At 53.3% G+C, this 14,639-nt stretch overlaps 2 protein-coding genes and 1 pseudogene across 2 annotated transcripts, besides 1 other annotated feature; all 3 read left to right on the forward strand.

Annotated features, from left to right (window-relative positions):
* Positions 1-484: 484 nt before the first annotated feature.
* On the forward strand, positions 485-2,071 carry LPMP_280070 (hypothetical protein; the record flags this gene model as incomplete). Its single annotated transcript, XM_010702050.1, has 1 exon — positions 485-2,071. One exon carries the CDS (start codon positions 485-487, stop codon positions 2,069-2,071), a length of 1,587 nt encoding a protein of 528 aa, XP_010700352.1.
* Positions 2,072-2,685: 614 nt separating this feature from the next.
* On the forward strand, positions 2,686-8,880 carry LPMP_280080 (hypothetical protein; the record flags this gene model as incomplete). Its single annotated transcript, XM_010702051.1, has 1 exon — positions 2,686-8,880. The coding sequence occupies one exon, from the start codon at positions 2,686-2,688 to the stop codon at positions 8,878-8,880; it is 6,195 nt and encodes a 2,064-aa protein (XP_010700353.1).
* Positions 8,881-12,004: 3,124 nt separating this feature from the next.
* LPMP_280090 lies at positions 12,005-13,665 on the forward strand (annotated as a pseudogene).
* A 227-nt stretch (positions 13,666-13,892) lies between these two features.
* Positions 13,893-14,442: a repeat region.
* The last annotated feature ends 197 nt before the right edge of the window (positions 14,443-14,639 follow it).

Genomic DNA, 14,639 nt, shown 5'->3' on the forward strand with positions numbered 1-14,639 from the left:
TGCATTACTTGGCTCTATCTGAGCTACTCGCGCGCGGGCGTTCACGTAGGTATTCCTGTTTTAGCAGTTGTCCTTGTCTGTCTTCACAGGTAGCCATTGACGTCAAGCTTAATGTGCAGGACTGAGAGAGGGAGATGTCCATGGCGGTGCAATCAGAGCAAAAATTAGATTTCTTTTGTTTTTTCTGAGTCTCTTCGACACGCAGCAGCGACTGCTATCATCCTGCTGCCTATTTCCACTCTGGTTGAGCGACCTCTCTCCTTATCTGTGCTGACGAAGGGGCTGAGAGTGAGCACCCTAGTGCTGGAGGGGCTGGTGAAGCACCGTGCTTCTGTGGACCCGCTGTGCTACAATCGCTAATACGCTGACATGCTTTCAGTTAAAGTCTATAGGCTTTCTGGGTTCTGTTTTTCTTCCTCACTTCGACTTTGTGACGGCGCACCACTGCGCTGGAAAACAATTCATTTGTTTCTCCTGTAGCCAGATGCCTCGGCACACAAGCGTAGAAAATATGTCCTCTACAACGCGTGAACTGAGGCGATCAGCCTCTAGCATCGCGACGGAGCTCTGGTCTCCGGATGAGCTGTACAAGGCCGATCCCCAGGTTGATGTCTTACAGCCAATTTTGAGTCCCCTTGAAGTGGACGCCCGGCAATTTTGCGCGTTCCGTATGTCGCTGCTGCTGGCGCCGTTTGAGGTTCTCGAGGACTACTGGGCACCACAGGGTGAAGACACCGACCTTCTCGTCGATTACGGCGTCTTTGATGTGACATGCAGGGAGATGCGGCGGGACGGTCGACCAGATGTGAGCACGACGGGGATCATCGCCGAGCAGTGTAAGACAACCTCATGGTTTCGCTTCACGAGCACACTCTCTCGCCGATCGTTTGTCGTTGATCGCTCTGCAGTGCACGTGCAGACACTCGTCGAGGCGCTGCGGTACTCCTTTTCCCATCTCTTGTTTCCAACGGACTCGGAGACGAGCGAGGGGGCATGCAATGTACTTTTCCAGTTCATTGTGCACCATTGGTCGAGGCTCTCAGCATATTTTCCTTTGCTGTACTTTCTTTTTGAGGTACAGGAGCGGCCCTTCTCGGCCTTTTACAAGCAGCTCGCTACCCTAGTCCAGACGCGGAAAGCCAACGATGCCGCTGCGTGTGATGCCCTCAGGCCGAAGAAGAGCGCCACGATGTTCTCGTGGTTCTCGTCAAAGCCAAAGGAAGCTGAACTCGGCATGATGGACAAGCTGGAGATTATCAGCACCCTCAAGTCGATGCTGCCGCAGACGTTTGAGAAGCGTTACATGGTTGTCCTCGCCAATCGTGAGCAGTTTAGAAGAATGCAGCGCTTCTCTGGGGAGTATGTGGCCTCCCTGACGAGAGAAGTATCCGCGTATCAGGCGCTCGCGGAGGGTTTCGTTGTGCATCCCCTTGCCTCGAGCGCTGTCGAAGGCTGGTACTCGTCTAGCGCTCTCGAAGCTATGGCAGAAGAAAATGCAGCTGTAAAGCAGGCGTTGACAGCGGTGCAGCAGTTTGTATTGCGCAAGAGCTCTCTTGCCAACGAGTTTCTTCTTTCCAACGTTAAGGCTATGTTGCAATGCGAGTATGAGATCAGCGTCATCGCGAACTCACTCGTGGTGTTCTACGAGGAGCTGGTTATGCGTGCAAAAATGGTGAGCGAAAACACAATGCTGTTGTCGGGAGAGGTACCCCTTCCGGTGGGATGTGAAGCTTCCACACGGGCAGAGAGCCTGTCAAACGCCCGAGAGGTAAACCAGCGATATACGCTTGAGTTCTCCAAGAGGCACCAGCAGTTTGACGGGGAGGTAGTGCATGCGGAGGCGGTGATCAAGACGCATATGAGGCGTCTCTGCATCTTCTGCGGGCACGTGGTGAAGACGATTGCATCTTACACGAACGCAGAATACTATGAGGAGTACTTACGTCCTCTTGCCCCTTCACGGACTGACGGCGTTACAGGCTACTACTCTTCTCACGCACTCAAGGCGTGCCTCGGTGTCAAGGAGGGGGAGGAAGAATCTACCTTCGCCATAGATCGCGAAGGTGCCTAGAAGCAGAGATCCGCCTGCTAAGCAAAACAAACGACCGAACGAACGAAGTATGTTTTTTTTTCTTCTGATTGAAGTGATATCTGCTAGTGAGGTGTATGTGTTTTCTCTTTTTACTTCGATCGTATTTCACTGTACTTGGACATTCGACGGATTTCGTCGGCGAGCGCAAGGCTCAGCGGCTACGTAGCGGTAGCAATCTCACAGCATGTGCAGATTTCTGTGTGAAATGTGGACCTCAGCTTTATGTACGGATTTTCGTCTACTGCTCCGGACCTCATGCTTCACTACATAGAGAGCCACTTGAGCGTCTAAGGCTGTTTACCCTCTGCTCCTTCGCCCCATTCTCCTTTTCCTCCCTCGCCTGAGCGACAATAGTCGGCGTACTAGTGTCACTTGCACGAGCTTATTTTATGCTCGTCTCAACTAGTATTACTAAGTTAATGCTTTTTTTTTTGACTTTAAACGCCTCTCCCACAGCCGAATCGTTCTTCGTAACAATCAATGCGGCATAAAGTGAGGTCAATTTTTGAGTTGGCGGTGCGTTGCGACTGACCTCGCGCACGCATATATACGGGCAGAGGAGATTTTATGTAGAATTCTTGTGCTCTTGCGTCATGAACCAATTTCCGCCTTCAACTGAGGCTAGCAACTCGATTCCTGGAAACTTTAGCTCATTCTCTAGCATACCTCTCTTTCATCCAACGCCGCAGCTGTTGGAGGCAGTAGATAATTCGAATGCCCCTGCGGTACGAAGTCTTTTGACACCTTTCGCTCCTGGGCTCTGCGTGTGGTGTGATGCCCGCCAAAACAGCCTCTTGCACAGAGCTGCGGCGTTCACTTCTCCAGATTGTCTGACAGAGCTACTTCTGTCTCAGGTGAGATTTGTCTTTTCACAAAACGTGCTAGGAGAGACTCCACTTCATATCGCTGCTCGTTGTACCCGAAGAATTACTTCGATTTTACTTCTTGTAGCCAAGTACGGTGCCGCTTGTGTTTTGGATTGCAATGGAGACACATTCCTACACTGTTTGCTTTGCAACGAGAGTATCGGACACAGCCAGCTACTTTTGCTCATGCAGGCGCTGTTCGACCGGGTCGACGTCACCGATCAGATCAATGCCGTCAACTGTAGAGGAATGACGCTCTACGATGTAGCGTTCCGATGGCACTCGGGTAGTGCCGCGTTGCTGGAGCTTCTGTTACGACACGGCGCTATCTCTGGCACGCTGGTTTTACATGACATGGTAGCGACTCTTGTCATAATGGAGGAGGAGGAGCGCGGGGCCGTGACGCAGCGCGAGCGTGTATCGTTTGCATCGATGCACAGCGACGAAGGAGCAGAGTATGCGCGGATTCGACAGCAGAATCGTGAGCGAGGAAAGGTGATTCAAAAGGAGAGGCGAAGACGGTGTATGCTTCTCGACAAGGAGGTGGCTATGTGGGCGTCGCTCATGGCAAGGGAGGCAAAATCAGCAAGTAGTATCGCTGAACACTGTGTGGCGCGAGAGTGCTGTGCTGCCGAATTGCAGCGCATTGGGAGAGGCTTTCTGGCACGGGGCACTGTCCACACGCTGTTGGTGAGGAGAACCAAGCTGCGGCTCGTTGCTGAAAAAGAAGCTGAGGCCGCCGCCACTGCTGCCCTGGCGATGGCTGCGGATGTCTATGTCGATGAGAGCCAAGTCTTCGGAGTCGAATCGGACGAGAAGCTACCGACACTGGTCGTGCTTCCTGCTCCTCAAGAGGTACCCCTCCGTGCTCTTCCTGAGAAGCTTCTTGTGCATATTCAGTCCATTGCGAAAATGTGTCGAGCGAGGCGCCATTACTTACACGTAAGACGGATGACTATTATCCTACAGCGTGCGTTGCGGTTCCACCAAGCCCAGGTCGCGCGCCGACGTCAGCAGGCCATCGACACGCTTCTCAGTGCAGTTCGAAGTTACCAATTCAGCAAAGAATGCCGTATCTTTGTGGAGAACCTGATGCTGATGCGTATCAAGGCCATGCTGAGAGAGGTGACGCGACTCGTGACACAGCTGGTGTGGCGAGAAAACTTTTGCAGTGCGTTTCGCGAAATAATCTTTATGCAGAAGCGTCGCATGCCGCCCCTACCCGAGCAACTTTCCCGTTTTCGCCGCCTGCAGCTGCTTACCTCGAAGTTCGAGCGGTTTGCTTTGCTGGCTCAGTTTTTGGTCAGTCTTTTCCTCCTTATTTACATGGGGTTTGCTCCGCGAACTAGTGCCGTGCAGATTCACAACAAGGTTGACATTGCCATACTGTGCGTGGAGCTTGTGATAGTGTGCTGTCTGCCCTTCTCTTTGTGGCGTTTGTGGGATGTTGCGGTTGTCGCCACCGCGCTGCTATGCGCAGCGGCAGACTATTATGGTGGATCGATCGTAATAACACTCTTTACACTCAAGCTCCCGTTTGTGGTGCGTCAGTTTGCGCCTCGCCACCCGGGCACGTGCACGTATTGTCGCTCCATCGAATACTCGGCAGTCTACCTGCTGATGTTCCTGCCCATTGCTGTTGTAGGGATCGGCTCCACTGTGCGCAGCATCGCTTTAAATCATCTGCTGCTCACACATGAAGGCAATTGGTGTCGCGTTTTCCTGTCTCTGCTTAGCACAGTGAGCCCGCAGTACACTGCGCTTCTTTTGATACCCAATGCGAATACGAATGTGGATACGAAGTCTTTATGGGCATTGCGTGCGCAGCAGAGCCGCTTTGTGCTTTCAGATGGCGGTGTTCTTGTGCGCCTGCAAATACCGCTGCCACAGCTCATCGTCTTCCGTGTTATCATGTGGCTGTACTGGTGGTCGGCGGTGATTGTTGGTACACACAACGCCATTCGGCACCACTACGATATTAGCGACGAGACAAAGCTCAAGTTGAACAAACATCGCTTTCGCAATGAGGGCAAGGAGGGTCTCTTTGATGCCCACCGTGCGGCCACCATCGAGGCCCTGGGGCAGCAGCTTGACGGTGTGATGTGGGAAGACGACGTGCGCGCTGCCAAGGAGGCCATTGAAGCGTCTCACTATGAGCATACCACCAACACCACGGTACACCGCTTTGTGCGCCGCGTCCAAGACACGCTGGACAGTCAGGGAGGCGTAATACTGAGCGGACAGGTTCCACAGCGGTCTCCGCTGGCGAAGAAACCAACGATAACGGCCGCTTCGAAGTGGGACTGCCGCAACGAGGATCCGCATTCACGCTGCACGTACGACATCGGGGTAGTGGGGACAGCGCTTGGTATGATCGAGCGCAAAAGTCGTGGCGAGCGATTCATTGAGCGGCAGTGGACCGGCGCACTGCTTCGAAAGGAAATGAACTGGGTGCTCATTGGCATGCTCGTTATGGCATCTGTCAAACCCAATCTTTTCGCGATGGAGGCAGCATTCAGCTCTGTCTTCGCTGTGGAGTTGGCAGCATCGCTTTACTTTCTCCGACTCGAGTTCATCTTCTCTCACTACGTGCGGCTCATGCTTCGGGTGTTCTGCGTGGTTATCGGATTCGTACCTGCTGGCGTTCCGTTTGTCGTTTTTCGCAGCCTGCGACTTGTGGAGGGGCTGTCGCTTCTGTTTAGCGTTCCAGGCATGGTCCGCTGGGGTATGGTCTACCTCGTTGCCTCGTTCTTCACGATATGGATGATCTCCTATGTGGCCGCCCTGCAGCTCCTTGCTGAGGCGGAGCTGCGGATGTGGACCTCCATTTGCTCGAGCAAAATAAACTGCCTAGCTGTCTCGCTACGGGATCTCATCTTGCCCACCTTCAGGGCAGAACATATCAACCTCGTCTCGAAGGCCCCTGTGATGGCGATGCTCGTTATTTTTACGCACTTCTGCTTTGTGCCATTCTTCCTCGCTATCACACTGCATCCCCTTCTGCGACTGTCGAACTTCTTGGGGCGTTTCTTGCGCTTGGTGGTGCAGAGCCTTCACAAGGATGTCCTGGACTACCTGAAGAACTACCTGGAGGGCGCGTCTTGGTACACACACTGGAGTCTCAAGACGGAGGTTTCGGTAGAGGTCATTGTGCGGATGAAGATTTGGCTCAGTGATTTGAGACGCCGTCGCATCAACGCCGTCTGGGGCTCGTCGCCTAGAAGCAGCGTGACCTCAAATCTGTGCACATTACCGAATACATTCATTAAGGGATACAAGGTGGAGACGGTGGAGGCGGTGGAGGAGTTCACAGCACTGACAGAGATCATCTGCCGCGGCGAGTTCGCCTCTTTGGAAGAAAACAATACGCACGACCGCCTGAGTCGGAATCCGGTCATACGGTTTTTGAGCCGCGCTGTCATCCGCAACGTGTACGTGCATTACTTTAACTTTGCGCTCACCTTTGTATCTATAGCCTTTCTGTGGATTGCTGATGCGTCACTGGATCGTAGCAACGTCTTTATAATCACGTCTTGTGTGGCTCACGTGGTGAGTGTAGCAGTGTCAATTGTGGTGATTCCGCATGATTCGACTGCCACCATGACGTTCGCGTCCGCGTGCGCACTGCTGTGCGCCGTTGTCGTCGTGCTGATACCGGGGCGGCGATTCAACAACTACTACTGTGTGCGATTCCTCTCGGTGCTGCGCCTTGGACAGCTTCAGGTGTTCCCTTTTCATGAGGCGAAACGGGTGGTGAAAATGTACATTAACTCCGCAGTCAAGATTGCCTTCCCGGTTGCTGTGATGGGCGGCGCTATATACATAGTAGAGCTACTTCGGGCGCAGGTGTTCATGGTTCGATTCAAGCCTCTCGCATGGATGAATATCAACTGGAGTAGTTCAGCAGAGGTGGATGCATTGCGGTCGAACGTATCCTACCCGGAGTTCCTGGCGGCCGTGCCGCGTAGGCACATTTCGCGTCCGAATGTCGAGGAGACCTCCGACCTATTTGTCGCATTCTTTACTGAGGATGCGTACATCTTCTACTCTATCTACTGCTTTGGGGTACTTCCTGGCATCTGTATCTCGACGTGTCTGTCGTATCTCTTCTGGGTCGGCAACAACCTGAGAGACACGAACCGGCTCCTGGTGGAAATGATCCCTCTGCTAGAGGACCCGATTACCATGTCTGGGATGAGCTGGCACCGATGGCTGTACCGCTACGTAGGAAACGTGATTCTGTTGGCGAGCCTCGTCTTTGGCTGCATCTTCAGCCCTACTACATCAGCTACCTCGGATGACCTCAACTTCTTCTTGGGATTTGAGGTGGCCTTTACCCTCTGCGGGCTCGCTGAGGCGATCATGACGTGCTTCTTCGCTGTGCACCGCTGCGCGTGCTCCAGCGTCCGCTGGGGGATGTGCCAGGACGACGCCAAAAAACCATACGTGCTCTTTGGCGACTGCCTTTTTCTGCTGTGTGAAGTGATTCAGCTTCTTTACTACTGCATCGCTGTGACGCTGTGCTCGACGCTTCTGGTGGAGCGTGCAGACTGCCTCATATCCCCAAACGAGTACGCCACCGTCTTCATCACGACTCGCTTTGTGTTTCTGCTGCGTCTCCTGAGTCGCGAGATTCTGTTGTCACTGATGCGCAACCTTTTTTCGATGTTTAGCTGCACTGCAGGTATCGTCGTCTACTTTGTTGCCTCCGCGAGCGCATTGGCAGACGTCTACGCGGCTGAAACTCGCACGAGATACACACCCGCCACGTGGCGCGCTGCGTTCGACGCCGTATTGCGCCTTACCCTCACCTCGGCCATCCCTGCCAATTTTGAACGCTACTGGCAGCCGTTTAACAGCACCGCCGTCGCGTCGGCGATGCAGAACCGCTCGATCACCCTCATGGTGATTGAGGAGTCCTACACGACGTCGCGTCTGGCCTTTGCGTTGGCTACCCTCGGAAAGGCAATAATGGCCAGTGTTGTAGGCCTTCTCATCGGCTCTTTGATCACAACAGTGCAAACTGTTTTTCTGGAGCTGCTGCCGCCGAAGAGCTTGTTGCTCTACCGAACGCTGTGCGGTGGACTGAAGGAGCTAGTGCGGTTTGGCATGCAAAACCACGATGACATGCAGCCTCACACACGCTGCCGTATTCAGTCTCGCAAGTTCACGCGCATATTCACACCAGAGGGAATCCCGTCGTGGTCGGTGCCGCATCTGCTGGAAGAACTCGGGATCTGCCGGCCTGTGCGGCAGCGTAGGTTCGTGTACGCCTTGATGAGACTGCTGGAGTACATGCCCACGAGTGAGGAGAGGCAGGGGCGGGTGCGCGAGTACATGCATGCGTGGGACAGCTACCGCTGTGGCGGGCCAGCCCGTGTTCTCTTCTGTGAGCTACCTGTTTATCCTTTTGCTACGGCGTCGCAGACAGTGCCAAACCCATGCTGTGCTTCATCCTCCCCTACAACGATGCGGCGCGACTGCTATATCGCCCCGCTGCGGCTTATGCAGGCCCTAGCGATCTTTGAGCTCGGGTTTCCGGCAGACTCTTCTGTGGGCTCGAAACTGTGGTTGGATTTTTTCTCGGTGGTGCAGAAGATGCGCGGGGCCACGCTCCTACAGTCGCTGTGGCGGATGTTTCGCGAAGTGAAGTCGTTTGAGAGCGATCCAAGCCGCACATCGTATGAACGGGCGCTGATCGCTCACCTACGCCGCGCGTTCCGGAAGCAAAAGCTGCGCAGCAACATCCGCTTTCTGAGTTTTGCCTCCTTTGAGGAGGCGATACGGTACGAGCGCGATGCGTTCAACCCAAACACTGGCCATTTCGATGTGTTGAACCGGCTGCGAGGCCATTTCACTGGACTCAGCGCCTCACCCGATTTTTGGAAAATGGCTCGCGACGCCGACAGTAAAAAAGACTGAGTAGTGCGCTAATCGCACTCCGCTGCGTGTCGGCAAGTGTGGATTGCGTTGATGGATGGTAGCGTGTAGCGTACCTCTTTCTACATTCTGCAGATGAGCAGTTTTGCTGTGCTCGCCTGTGCTTATTCTCTTCGCACTTCCAGGTGCCCTTTGACACGCAGCTTCGACTGTTGATGTGTTTCTGTGGTGCGTGCTGCGAAGCGTTTTTTCTTCTGGGTTGAAGGTTTAGCGGACCTTCTTTCTTTTCAGGCGCTTTCCATGATAAACACGCACGTGCACATACAACTGTTGCCATTTCTACCACTCTTGTAGATTGCGTTTGTTTTGCTGCTTGCCGGAAATCATAATCTGTATTGGAATTTCTCACTGCGCCTTCGTGTGGTGGATGCGAGTTGGTTGTAGGGTAGCTGCTTCGGTTTGCGTGTGGTTTCTCCTGTGCAACTGCCCTGCGACACTGTATGATGCTCGTACAGAGAAACACTAGCCGCGTACGTCTTTATGGTTGCACCGCATTTTCTCCCCTCTATTTGCCAGGATGAATGCATGCTCTTTATTCTTGTGCCAGCTGTACAGCTGTGGGCCCGTTTGTTTGCTGCTCTTCTCTCTTTCGCACCTGGTCTTTTTTCACATGATGCGGATCAATGCCCTCTATCAAAGACACCTCTCGTTTCATATTGTTCTTGAATTCCGATGCCGTCATTGAGGGCCGGACAGCTGCTCTGCGCACCGTTTAATTGCCTTGTGTTCTGGAACACGTCGACCCAGTGGGTGTGAGAGTCGCTCACAGAGACGCTGTACAGCCTAGGAGGCGAGGCTTTTGCTGTGCCTTATGGCTCGTGCTGAATTTGTCTAGTTGCGGTCATAAACAAAGGGCGACGTAACGAATGAAATGACTGAACTCGCACACACCCACACGGCATTGGAAGCAACTACATTTATCTGAATGGCCCAAAATCAGCAGAGCTGTCTGTCTGACACTGTAGAGAGAGGCAACACTCCGCTCTCTGACATCAGCACCGATAATGCTGTGCTGGTCGGCTCCTCCGACATTCGTGATGCTAGCATGCGCTTCTACAACGCGTACGGGCCGAAGGCCCTCACGTGTAGCAGCACCACACAGTGTGTGGGTAAGTACTTCCGTGAATCAACCGACGTGCTGCTCATATATTGCTCTGGATGCTTTTTCTGGTGTGCAGCAGCTCAATGTGCAATCTTCCAAGGGCGTTGTGGTCCTTGTTACAGCCGATGTGAGAATACCATCTCTAAAGAACGAACTGCTGGGGAGAGCTTGTCTCCCTCTCCCTCCTTTGTCGATGTCTTCCTATCGATGGAGAATTCACATTTTGTAGTGTCCGTCGACGACGTGGACGAGGTTAATCTTGCGCAGGTTGGTTTACTGATCGAGCGGAGCCCAGTGTTTTACGACCACATAAACGTCAAGGTGGCACATATCAATGGAGCAGGTGAGACTTACATCTGGCCTGGGAGTGTGGTTCTGACATAACGCAGGTCTGCAGCACATTCCGCGTGTGCAACCCCAGTGGCGGCCGCCGTGCGTGGCTTTGTCTTGTATAACATACGCGTTGGTATGGACAGTTGCTGTCGACGTTTGGTGGGTGTATGAGGTGTTGGTCTGGATGACAGGAGGCGGGGTGATAGTGTATGGTGGCTCCATCGTCTTTTAGGCTGATGCCACTGCATTTGCTTGGCGGCTGTTGCAGTGCTCTCTGGAATGCTGAGATATCCGCTTGTTGCACCGTTTTCCCTTTGCGTTCACCATGAGTTTTTTTTTTTCTTGCTTGCTTTTAATACTCCTGTGGCTTCATCGATTACTCGCTTTCATCCTGGACCACCAAATTCCTTGAACTCACTTTTGATTTCTGTAACTGTAAATGCCGAGATGTTGCTACTCGTGGAGGCAGGGTCTGTATGACGAGTTGGTCATACCACGATCATTGCTGCGACGACTGTGCTAACGTGAGAGAGACCATGAAATGCTGTTCTTAAGCGCCATGGACTCGCGAAGTTTATGGGGCTACTAACGCTTCTTCATTGAAACGGTGTTGAAGCAACAATGCGCTGGCCTCCACTGCATATATCTGCAGCTGACCACAGGGTCTCAAGGTTGCACTCTACAATGTTATCTGCCTTGTCCTCGGCCTTTCTCTGCTGTGTATCGACCTCTTTTCCTGCCTGTTTCACATCTCGGTCTGGTTCTCCACCTCTTCCTGTCTCACATGGAAATGCACAAGCACGAGCTGTAGCCGCACTAAAACGAAAAGATGCCTCTTAGAGCTCACGTCTTCTGCGCTCTTCTTGAGCGGTTGTGCTAACCCTTGAACAGAAACGAGACATCACTCCTGCACCTACGTGTTCCGTCGTTTGCCCTACTCTCTTTCGTTTCACCTTTTGCTACGATCTCAACCTTCGATCGCCTGTCTCCGCAGGCACAACCTCACCGCACCCGTTCTCCTTATCGCAACCCGTTTTCCGGTTCTGACTTCCTACAGCGAATGTAGGCTACAATTTTTCTACCCAACCTCCAAGCCGTCGTGCAATGGGGGCCCTGGCCCACACACACACACACATACACCCTGAGCGACGCAGAACGCACCTCTCTCTTTTTCTTGTGCCTCCTTTTTCCCTTTACTCTTCTTGAGTCTTTACCGTGTCTGTGGAAATCCTTATTTCTTTCCATTCATCATTTCCTTTGTCTCCCCTCCTTCCGTTATCCTGCCCTCCCCTCTCAGGAATCTCTGACAAGGCTGTTGTTTTTCCTCCAAAAAGCTTTTCAACTAACTATACTGGTGCAGCCGTCTCTTCTCTTTTGATTTTATTCCCTAAATCGTTTAAGCACGCGGTGGATTCAACGATGGAAGCTGGTGCCTCGCGCCAAGAGCGTCGGAAGAGGAAGCCCTCCAGGCCAGCGATCCACCCGCACTCGCCCTCACTGCCCACCCCAAATTGTTTGACGGAAGACAAGCGCTTTGAAAGCCCGGCGCAGAATGGGACTGCCCTTTCGACAGGCGATGTCACATCGAACTCGCGCAGGCGGGAGTAGGACACGTGGACCACGCAGCACAACTCGGACTGGCTTCTCAATGATGTAGAGCAGATAAGCGGCATGAAGGTCGACTGTGTGGTGCAGAATAAGCAGACTTTTCACGACTCGCTTGTGAATCGCGCTCACCAACTGCGAGGCCGTCAGTGCGACACCTATGTGAACACCTCGAAGGCGGATATGGAGGCAGCGGTTCTTCTCAGCTGCGTGCTGGGGAACCTCATAAAGATGATCCAGCACTCGCAGTTAACGCTGGAAGGAACGTGAAGCAACTTGGAAAGAGGGGAACCATGAAGCTCTTCGGTCAGCAATTGTACGATGAGATGCTCACCGAAAATTCGCGCCCGCGCGTCCACCTTTATGGTGTCAACCGTGAAGAGCAGTCCAAGTCGTTACCCCTGATGGTCGGTGCGGCGGTGCACCTCTACGAGGAACCGCAGGTGACAGTTGACAGGTTCATCAAGGCTTCCCTGTGGCACCGTAGCCACGGCGTGAATGAGGAGGTCTTCTTGGAAATGCGCAACGTCTTCTTCAAGGCAGTCCCCAAATTTGTTGACACCGACGTGTTTCGGGCCTCTGGGGAAGAATGGCAAAAGTCCTGGAAACTAGCTCTGCACCTGCAAATGCACAGAAGTGAGAGCCTGGAGGACGAGCGATATGGAGGGGTCTACGGGGAGTAGATGCTGATGAAGATATAGGTCAACTTCAAGTTCATCACGCAGCGGCAAACCAGATGCCACACGCAACGCCGATTCGTCGGAGCTATGGACACGAAGGTCACTGAGATGTATGATGACTTGTCAAGGTTCAAAGCACTAGGGGATCTGCGTACCAGTGAACGAGTCTTTCAGTCGTACACTGTCCTCAACAATAACATCTACGAAAAGAAGCGCTTGAATGAGTGCATGCCCGAATTTGGCGGGCGAAACGTAGCCTGCAATGACGCACTGAAGAACCAGCGCTCGTGTATCGAGCCATTCCTCTTCACTTGCCATCAAATGCTCGTTTCTTTCTTATGCAAGACGAGTGGAACATCGCGGTTGATTCACGTTTTCCGTGGCTTTTTGAATACAGGGTCGATGAAATATCGGCTGGTATGGTGAGCGATGTCAACAGCATCGTAAACGTGTGAACACCCACCGACAGTATTTCTTTTTGGGCTGATCTTCACTGATATGGAGACAAGCACGAAGCTGTGATGCGAGGACTCGAAGAGCAGCCAGGTTGTGCAGAATCATCTCACCACCAACCGCTTCCTCATCGCTGACTACCACGCGTAGGAGGTCACGACTGTCGGCGACTCCTTCACGGTCGCTACTAAGGATGTGTTGATGGCGGCGAAGTTGTCGCTGACCGTCCAACTAGAGCTGATGTGGATGGCGACAATTGCAGCAGGATTTACTACGATGGTCGACTATACCGAGGATGGTGGCGGTTCGCAGAACTGGGATGGCTGCACGCTGCGCGTGCGGATCGGCTTCGAGCACTGTACGGGTACTACGACCACATATGACACCATTCATCGGCGCTACCGCTACAACGCGACAGGTGTAAATCGCTGCGTCTGCATCGAGGCTGTCGCGTGTGAAGTGCAAAGCTTACACTCTCACGAGAGTTTCAAGCACCTGAAGTCTATCCGAGAGTTTCATGACGAGCCTTATCCGTACATCTTTCATAGCACTAGGCTCACAACCTCTCCCCGAAGGCTGATAGGCGTAGCTTGAACCACTCCATAGCGGTGAAGGATATCGGCCTGGTGCCCTTTAAAGGCCTGGCTGAGTCAGTACACCTTGTTTCGCTGGTGCAGCGCTGTCTCGCCAGGCGGCAGCTTGTGAACAAGATCACGAGGGTATCTTGTGAGTGTAGTGCCCCTGCCGCCGCCTCCGCTATTCTTGCTTCTCCTGTAGTCTAACACCTCCTTTTGTTTATTTCTACCACTACATTTCATTGCCCCTAGTCACGAAGGACACTGCAGCGTAGCATCCAGGCACCGGTGCCTGCTCTGTGTGGGGAGGCCTACCCGCCTCTCTATCCCTGCGAAAAGCCGAGCCACTTCTGGTGATGGCAGGGCCAAGCGCCTACGATATAGGGACTCCAGAGCGATGCATCACTTCTGATGTGGGTGGCCAGTCCCTGGAGGGCGTGGTGTCGGAGCGATCCGCGTCAGTGGGCACGCTTATGCCATTCGTATTGTATGCAGAGTGTCATCGGAACTCGAACGCATCTCGCCCGACCCTCAGTGCCTACTGGTGCGGTGCGCTTAGGCCACCCCAAGGGATGCACCACGTGGTGACCAACACGATAGGCGCGGCTGTGAGGCGACCTGCGGAGCAAGAGGTAAGTGGGCGTGGTTTGATGCAGTGGCCACGTTCAGATGACAGGGTGAGCTCATTGCTGTGGTACACGTCTAGTGCTGCTTCGCGTCAGTGGATCGGCCTGTGGCAGGCCGGGTGGGGAATGATGGCATAACTCATATTGCATGGTGTAGCAGTCGCGCCGAAAGAAAAATGTATGTACCCCCGCATCTCTCCCAGCTCGTGACCCCACACTAAAGGGAGAAAGAAAAGAGGGCAGCCAAAGTGATGCTGTAGTGTGCGGGTGAGCAGCTAGATAGCGGCTTACTGTGATAGTGCTCACTGTTAGTGATGGTAGAGCTTTTCGCCCCCACAGCGATGGACTTTGCAGCACAGTAAGCCTT

Source organism: Leishmania panamensis (genome assembly GCF_000755165.1).
Source record: "Leishmania panamensis strain MHOM/PA/94/PSC-1 chromosome 28 sequence".
Lineage (NCBI taxonomy): Eukaryota > Euglenozoa > Kinetoplastea > Trypanosomatida > Trypanosomatidae > Leishmania > Leishmania panamensis.